The sequence below is a fragment of the Lepidothrix coronata genome, unplaced genomic scaffold (genome assembly GCF_001604755.1).
Source record: "Lepidothrix coronata isolate B3197 unplaced genomic scaffold, Lepidothrix_coronata-1.0 Scaffold0, whole genome shotgun sequence".
Classification (NCBI taxonomy): domain Eukaryota; kingdom Metazoa; phylum Chordata; class Aves; order Passeriformes; family Pipridae; genus Lepidothrix; species Lepidothrix coronata.
In genome coordinates this window covers 6,201,936-6,211,174 of record NW_016690180.1, presented here as the reverse complement: position 1 = coordinate 6,211,174, position 9,239 = coordinate 6,201,936, and the positions used below count along the sequence as shown (strand labels likewise).

Sequence of the window (9,239 nt, the reverse complement as noted above, 5' to 3'; positions counted from 1 at the left end):
AATGCCAGTTAAAAAAATACAAAACAAAACTGAAACCCAAGACACTGTGAAATCAACACTGCTTAAAAACTCAAAATTCAATCTGATATATTTGAAAATAAATATTTTTTACCTTTCTTGTTAGAAAAAGACAACTCACCAACTGCTTTCAAAGCAGTTACACCTTTAAGACCATTCCCAAAAGTGTTTCATAAATAATTACCCATGATTGATTGTCTATTAATGCAGCATCTCTCAGTCATAGCTGGGGTCTCTGTATTAGGCCATACAGTATTTTTTTCAGACACAGTGTTTTGTTTCCCCCCCTTCCTTTTTATTTAGGTATACTTTCTTTGAATATAGCATATCATGCTGGCAAAATTCATGCGGATGGCATAGCATGAAGTGTAGCAGAGCTTAAAATCACCTGCTTAGAAAAAGGAAAAAAAAAAAAAGACAAGGAATGTAGTGTTAAAAATCATCATAGTGAAAAAGCAACTATCCAGTCTCATGGACAATTTCAAATGTTCTCTCACAGCTGTCTCATCTACTATGATTTGTTCAAATATGTCCTTTTTTTAATCCAAATTAATTTAATTCTCTTTAACTTTTTCCACCAGGGATAAGTAAAAAAATAAAAGGTTAATTATTAAAACTAGTCTCTTTTCCCTTTTAATCAAAATAACCATTTTCCAGCCCTCTGACTGTATATCTAATTTTAATAATTTTTTCAAATAGAGAAGCTTATGAATCTGACATGTTTGACATCTCCCGATGCCGTGACATTTAAAACACTCATAACAATACCTGGGTTAAATCTCTGAAAATATAAATGGTTCTTGAATCGACTTTAACATCTGAAAAAGGCCACAACTTTAAACCTTCAGAACATTTTCACAAATTATAATCCTAAGGGACACTTAGAATTATTGAGCAGGCAAATGAGCCTCCAGATGATTCTCTCTCATAGGCAACTGTGCAATTTAAAAAGCCTCCTTTCAAGGAAGCTATCATCTCTAATCCCTTCCCCTGGCCATATAAAACATAAAGGCAACTGGCTTTAGAAGCCTTTGTAAATCCTGCACTTTAAGCCTCAAAGGATCACCCTATTAAAGAAACATTTTCCAGAAATGTCTCTCTTGACAGTTCTATGCATTATTCCTCAATGCCCCCCCATTTTTAACAGTTTCACTGACTAAAGAAATAAACTGTTTTTCAAATAGTCTTTTCAGTAAAGTGCTTGTTATTACTCAAAAAAAAAAAAAAGAGAAAGTGCAATATTTGAGTCTTAAGAGAATTTCTTTTTCCTGTGAAAAACTGCCTGATATATCTTTATTCATTTTTACATAAAGCTGAAATGAAACCTATTTCTTGTAAGGATAATGGGTTACTAATTTTGGTGTTTGGCAGTAGGCAAGATGCCCACAGAAGGTGGTGATACACTGGAACTGTAGTGCAGAAGGTAAACCTTCTAGATGAAGTGGAAGGCATATGGAGAGCTCCTACTAGAATCCTTTCATATTTATATACAAATATAATATATATTAAATATAATATAAAAATAGCTATAGTCTTTTTTCTCTGAAGTTATCCTAGATGCTTTTCTTCAAATCCTCACCCATTGCAGGTAAACCATGTCTGTCTCCTAAACTCTGTGCAACTACGCCATCTTTTTCACTCCATTATGTATCACCAGCCCATTTCTTCATAAATACAATCCTGCCCTTAACAGACTCCTTCCCTTCTGTCAGAGTTGTTCTGTAACATTTCCGCTCCAGAACCTGCTGCAGTATCACAGCATTCATTATCATGCTACTTATCAGGATGTTGAAAATAAATCTATGACTGTAGTAAATGAGCTGGGCAGAAGCAAAAGGCTGATTAAGAAAGAGGCAATAGGCTGGTCCTCTTCTTACTAAAATTCAAGGACAATTCAGCAATTGATTCAGCAACAGGGAAAGCTGCAGACCCATTAAATAAATATACACTTTTTAGTCACTACCTGTGAAGAAACACATCTGCATACTTGCACACAATCTGGACCAAATTCTACATGCTTGCTTTCGTAAAATGCTTGCCTGATTAGTGTCAGGAATTTTTCAAATGTGTGCCATGTTTTTCCAGTTTCTTTGAATTTCCCCATCTTCTATCCTTTCCCTACTAGCTGGTAGTTCTGTAATTGAATGACCTTTCTCTGAGGTTACAAAAAGTTTCTTGGTCAAAGCATACATTTTTATAGTTCTCTTTCAGCAGCCACACTATCATATCATCTAATTTCTCTCTCTTCTAGTTTAGCCTTTTTACCAACAGACCTATAGCAGCACACCAGAGTATTTGGGAAGGGGAAAATGGGAAGAGAAGTTTAAACAAAGCCTTATATAAAAAGCTGCATCATTAACTGTCTGGCTGGTATCTCTAATTTCTGTAATTCTCAGTATAATAGTTTAATACACCTATTTTACCATTATTCAGTAGTTCTAACAGTACTATTAAAGCTCTCCCACTTTTCTTTTTTAGTGCTATATTTTCATTGTAATTGGTTTAAAAAATTTGTATCTAACCTATTTTTCATTAGGCAAAGAACTGATAGCACAGACCTCTAGTCAACGCAGCTTCATATAGAAACAGGTGGAATGGAGTGGTAGGGATAGCAGAGCAAGGCAGGATTTCTTTACCTAGGACTTTACAGAAACAGGTCTCTGACAATTATCCCAGTCTGAAGAATGCCAGAAATCCCTTTAGAGTAAGGGAAGTGTTTCTTGCTGTGTTTGGTATTGGCATCTGTTCCTTGCTCCAAGTTGCAGTAGGCTTCTTGGAGCAGAGAGCAATCTGATTCTCTTTGGTACTGTGTTTCTCACACTCTCTTGTTCACTGCTTGGCTTTTTGGTGCCAAATATTTGCTTTTTGACTGGGGAATAACAAAGATCTAATGCTGGGACACGTGCAGAGGCAAAGGCTAGCCCCAAAAAGTAACCAACGGCATCAAAGGCTTGGCTAAACTCGTATAACCTCCTGCGGGTTTGGTTCATCCAGTAATACAATCAAACTGTTCCACAGTACAAAATGGACCATCACCATTTGGTTACATTCATTCAGCTCCTCTTCAGTATTCAAGATTAATCCAGCTTTCTCTCGCTAGTACTAATTTTAACTGCTTTTACTGTTGGGTTTTTTTGTTTGTTTTTAATTATCAGATCTATCAGCATTTATTCCTTTTCCTCTGAAGTTCTGGTTTCCACAAACTAGTACCATAAAAACCTACCAACATTTAGTTAAATAGCACATCGTATCTGTTGGAACTTTTTATTTTCTTTATAAAGTGAAGTTGCCTTCTGAAGTCTTAGTTCAGTGGTATCTCAAATCAATAGCCTGCTAGTGTTAAATGCAGTCACGATCTCCCCCAAAGCATACTTTGAATGCTTCAAAAATTACTAAAAAAAAAAAAAATCAGCGTATTATTTCTCCTCCTGCAAAAGGAGTCCTGTACTTTTAGGGGTTTTTTTATTATTATTATTTTTAAGAGTATTACCTTAAAGGTCTGAGATTTTTGAGACTCCTCTATTTCTGGCTACTATCTGAGGGGGAGTACCAGTCAAAAATATTCATGGTCTCAACTCACTCCATTGTTAAAATAAACACAATACAGAAATATCTATGAAGTAGATACACAAGTTTGGTTGACAATGTGCTAAGACTTCAAAATTGAAAATGGTTACAGATTCAAGACATTGTAATTCAAGATGTTCAACATTATCACCTGAATTAAAATCAAGGCACTATGGGTTTTGTTGTTGTTAAAATGACCCTGAATTAGTTCTGACTAATTTTTGAAGGAGAATAAAAAGATTCCAACATGTTTTAACAAGTTACAATTCTCACCACAGAGAAAGTGGTTAAAAAGTGCCCAAAAGGTTATTAAATGTAAATATATTTTTGTGCAAATTACTCCTATAACTGAAACATTCTTGAAAATTACTGTCATTTTTTTTAAACCTTTTACATAAATATTTCCAACTATGAACTATATCAAAAGATAGCTTTGGGGAATAAAATTCCAAACCATCTGCAAGAAAGCAGTGCAAATTCCTATTTTTCAAATAAAACTATGAATTCTTTATGAAATTATGGATGATATTCATGAATCTGAATGTCCTGAACCCTGATGCATGATCACCAGTTCAAACAGTTTCATCAATAATTTAACTTCAAGAAGTCAACTAACCAACACACTATACCTCACCGAACAAACCCTGACATCACAGACAAAGCACAAACAAGAGACTTGTGCCCACATTAAGGGTGAAAATAATGATGCATCATGTTGTAAACAAAAGGGTAGAACAGAGGAAAACATTAGTCTGAGTATGGTGTGAGAATTTAGGGAAACATATTCAAACCTACAAATAACAGATTACATTTTCATGCATCATATAAAATATTTTGCTCTTTCTCCTTTTATGCAGACATATACACAATATTTTACAGCATCTGTACAACAGAGAACTGGATTTCACACAACATTTTCAAAATATTTACTGTCCCATAATCATCTGAAAAAAAATTAGATGGTTTTTGGACTATATTCCTGGCATTTTTTTCTGCTAATTCAAACAATTGCTCCATGTCCATTTTAATACTTTAAAAATGTATAGGATTGATAAAAATACCGATATTTTCAGCATCACTCTCATTTCAGTCACATTTGGAGATTTCACCTGGACAAATTAAAACATGGCAGCAAATCCTTTAGAACACAGAAACTGGGGCAACTCTCAAAGTTGGCCATGTCCCCATCATTATCTTGTGGCTTAACAGATTCCAGAAGTCAGAAGTAGATCTCAATTAGGTGATAGAAAGCCTTCGAACTGCTACGTCTGTAGCTTCAGTGCAACTGTTTGGGGAGCAGCCCCTCCTGGCAGTTTGCTTCAAAAGAGGCAGAGCTCCACACTACTGTGGCTGAACTTTAGAAGGGTCACTCATCTTGTCAGTTCTGTGTCGTGACAGTTGCTGCTGTTGAGACTGATGCTGCTGGTGGTGGGACTGAGTGAACGTGCTTTGTTGTAGTGGGAAAGCAGCAGAGAGGATAAGCTGAGCTGACTGATTTCCATGAAGTAACCTGGATGTCTAAAACATGGAAATAGAAAAGGATTATTTTTCCTGCTACACAGAGAAATACAGGCCTAGCTGCTTTTTAACTTTTTGTAAGTGTTCGATCAAAATAAGCTTCAGATTTGGTCAGTTAAGGTGAGCAAACAATGCAAAGATTAGTTCATACTGATAAATTTAATCAGAGCATTTGACCAATTAATAAAGCAGCTGTAAGCGGTCATTGTAATTTCCTCTGATGATGAGTAGGAATGTGTGGCAATGTCTCCATTTCAAACCACAAGAGCATAGCAGGGCTTAAAGAATCTATTTGAATAGATATCTCATTGCAGTCAAATGAAAAAATGGTGCATGACTTAGCACAGATCACATTTATTCCCCACGGACAAAATACACAATCAAAAAAAATGCCACATTTGCAGACCCAAACATCCCCTTTGAAGGAGATTTATTACTACTGAAAATGGTACTTAGTTTTACTATTACTCTTCTTAGAAAAAAAAATGATTTACTGAAGAAAAGCAATGAAGGAGGGGTACAAATGCACTATGACATCTCAATCCTGAAACATTCTGCAGCAGAAGCTAAACTACATCAACTGCTCCACCTACAGAATCAGACTGTAAGAAGCCACAGCGAGCAGAAGCATTTGCTTCACTTCAAATTCTAGCACTTTAATAGTTTGTATTAAAAATACTAAACTTTTGCCTAGAAAGAATTTCTAGGGTAGGAACAGACCTATGGAGATCTTTTTTCACAAATCTGTTTCACCAGAATTAAGTCAAAGTTGTGCAAACTTTTGAATTTAGAAATAGAGATACAGCAACCAACCTGCTAAACAGCACTGTTGCTAAAATATTTATCTGATTTGTCAGAGAACACATTCCAATCTGCACTCTGGTTTGATTCAGTTTGAGTCTCCCTCTACATAAATGAGTCAGTGCTGAAGCTGAAATCACTATGTATGCTTCAGATCTCTTGTTGAGAGTCAGCCTGCAGCTGAAAAGCATTTGCCTGATGCATGACTGAAATTGGTATGTTCCCATGAAAAACTTTTTTCAATAAGTCAATATTTTCTGTCAGTGACCTAGTGAAAGGAAATTGTCCTCAGTCCTAATCAGAATGTATCCATTCCTTGTGCATATAAATGTAGGTTAAGCCTCCAATTACTTACTGCATTTGTATCTATTCCACCTATGCACAGGATCCCAAATTTAGTGCAAACGGGAGACCACACATAGTAAGGAATACTTGCAAAAATAAGATTTTTTATTACATATACTCTTAAAGAGTAAAAAAAACCAAAACAAACACAAATAATTTGACCTTTCCAGAGCAGTTAAAAGAATGTTAAGGTGTACAAGCTACATTTACGTGGACTTTACCTTTCTTTGGAGAAGGCAACATCAGAAGCAAAATTAAGATTTTTGAACCCATGTCTTCTTGGAGGCACTTCTCCTCTAGTGCTTTAGCCACCACTACATCTCCCCCACCAATACCAGCTACTGGGTGAGCTATTTGCCAGCAATCAACTGGAATCAACAAATGGCAGCAGACTTCCCCATCAATTCCTTCTACCTTCTGTTTCTTTTCTTTTCAATATTTCCTATTTCTAGACTTTGGGGGTTGCCTTCCTTCTCTTTTGATCCAATCTTCTTTCTCCACTAAAACACAGTTCTCCTCTACTCTCTTGCTTAGAAGGTTCCTTGCTGCTCAGCCTCCCCTGTAGCCTCGACAGATGTTCATGCCTCATGTTACTGGGACATGTCTTGCTTTGGGCTGTGTGCTGCTTTCCAGACCATCATCTCTCATACCTTATTGCATCAAAACGTGAATGCAAAGAAAATGCAAGTTGTTTTAAAGGGAAACACCTGTTTTTTTCATGCCATGCTCAATTAAGAGCAGCAACTCAAAGGGGAAAAGATATAACATAGGACAACATATGGAGTGAAACTGCAGGAAAGACCACTTCTTCTTTAAGTAACAAGATCTTAGAGAACAGCTACAGAATAAACTCATTTTAAGTGCTCAGTTTTCAGGTAAAGCACCTCTAGGATAACCTAGCAATGCTGAAAGTGTCATGATTTGGAAAAATTTGTATGGAACTCTGCATTCATTACCTGTAGGAACTGCTGGGGGTGCTGGGTCAGCTGTGACTGAGCTGGTGGTTGAACTGTGGTGAGCTGCTGCTGATGGTCTTGCTGACTTTGCTGCTGCTGCTGCTGCTGCTGCTGTTGTTGTGTTATTGACAAAGTCTGTGTCTGCTGCTGTTGGGCAGCAAAAGTGGGATAAGCTGTCACCACCTGTCCCATAAACATAGTACTTGGTACCATTACTGCTCCACATGCCACTGGGGCTGTGACAAGTTTTGTTACAAGTTGCTGACCTTGAGAAAATCTGTTAATAGAAAAAGACATTTGGAGTCCTTTTAGGGGAAAAAAATATATGAAGCATCACATACACTTGAGAAAGGCAGATTTCTCAAAGTCATACTTTGCTGTAACAACATGGGTTTTGATAAGCTGCAAACATTATTTTGGGCAAAGTTTAGTTTCAGAGTTGTATCTATATAGTTAAAATACAAATCACATTATTTTTTAATGCTACTTTAGTTCCTTTTGTATATGATACAGTTACATAAGCATACCATGATGCTAAGTCATCTTGAATATTGGTCTTGAAGATTTACCTGATTTGCCTGTCCTGTGTAAAAGTGGCTACTGCAGCAGCGTTCTGGTTGTTCTGTGGTAAGCTAGAAGGAACCTGGACCACATTTCCCGTTGTTGGCTGAGAAATCACCATAGTGTTATACAAAGGTGCTGAGACTGTGTTCTGTGACTGACTGGCAACAGAAGACTGTTGATTGTGTCCACTAAGTACGTTTTGTTGACTATGCTGGAAAGAAATTTTGGGATAGTAAGTTGAAAATAGCCAAGTACTACAGCTGTCCTCTTCATTGTCATTGGCCATACTTCACAACTGCCAGTGTTTTTTTCTATTCAAATTAATTCTTTATTTAAAGTACACAGGTATCCTCTGACTGAGGATTTGGAAGTGGGACTGGACCATCTGAGTCTTTTACATTAACCTGTTCTCCTGTTCAGGTTTGGGTTTTTTTCCTAGATTTTTCAGGTACTTGCATACTCTTTATTCACAGAATATGCTGAGTTGGAAGGGACCCACAAGGATCACCAAGTCCAACTCCTGGCCCTGCATAGGACCATCAAGATGATCTTTTCACTCCTTTATCATCTCTGCGCCCAACTTAAGACTAAAATGCGCACATCATGTCAATCAATTTCTTACTTGAAATGTTTGGAACTAGCTTACTGCTGAGATTGTAATACTGTCCACCGCTAGTCTGCCTCCTTACAAATCTCAAAAAGAAAGTATGGAATGTGGATAAGGGTCCAGAGGAAGGCAACCACTGAGATCATATGTATAAGGAGCCTCCATACACATAATGGTCAAACCCATTACAAGTGTTCAAGATGAGGAACAGGCTTCTATGGGGATACCTCTGACAGAGGAAAATCACGTATGACTGAGAAGATGAAAAGTGATGAGGTGCTCAATATGTTTCCCAGGATATGAAATGGGTGACATGTTTGTAAAACAGCAAACATAATCACATTTCATAAAAAGTAAAGCTGTAGAACTCACTACAAGATACTGCAATTTCAAAAGTTTACATGGAATTGAAAAAAACTGAATGAACTCACAGAAGAAAAAGGCTATTATATTATAGATGTCATACACCTATCACATCTGATGGAAAGTGCTGAAAAGTAGAACATGCAACTCCAGAAGAACCAACATACACTAGTCCCGTTCCTATGCTTTTCTAGTTATTTTCTGTCACAACACTGGGTTTTAAATTCACAAATCTCGTGTTATGTGTTCTGTCACAAAAAAATTCACAGACATTCAAAAAAAGGCAAGCTAAAAGTTTCCTTGATACTGGTCTTTCCAAAAAGCTACTTGTTATCAATTATTTACACGCCTAAGTCTTGAAATAAAAACAAGATCTGAAATTGTATTATCAAGAACATAAATACATTTCAATTGCAAAGCTTAGAACATGAAGAAATCAATGACTCAATGGACATTGTTCAAAAGAAATTTGAGAGGGGAATGTCAGGGTTGTGTTTCAG

General features: G+C 36.6%; 1 protein-coding gene across 6 annotated transcripts in view; it reads right to left on the bottom strand.

The window, feature by feature from the left end:
- CLOCK (clock circadian regulator) overlaps nt 1-9,239 on the bottom strand; it is a 67,238-nt gene that overhangs the window by 435 nt on the left and 57,564 nt on the right. For all 6 annotated transcript variants that reach the window (XM_017817394.1, XM_017817311.1, XM_017817130.1 and 3 more), the window contains 3 exons: nt 7,775-7,980; nt 7,206-7,482; nt 1-5,103 (listed from right to left, as the gene is read on the bottom strand). The exon at nt 1-5,103 is cut by the window's left edge and continues 435 nt beyond it. In XM_017817394.1, the coding sequence (XP_017672883.1) occupies nt 4,927-5,103; nt 7,206-7,482; nt 7,775-7,980 (660 nt within the window). In that variant the 3' untranslated portion in view covers nt 1-4,926. The remainder of the gene's footprint in view (nt 5,104-7,205; nt 7,483-7,774; nt 7,981-9,239) is intronic.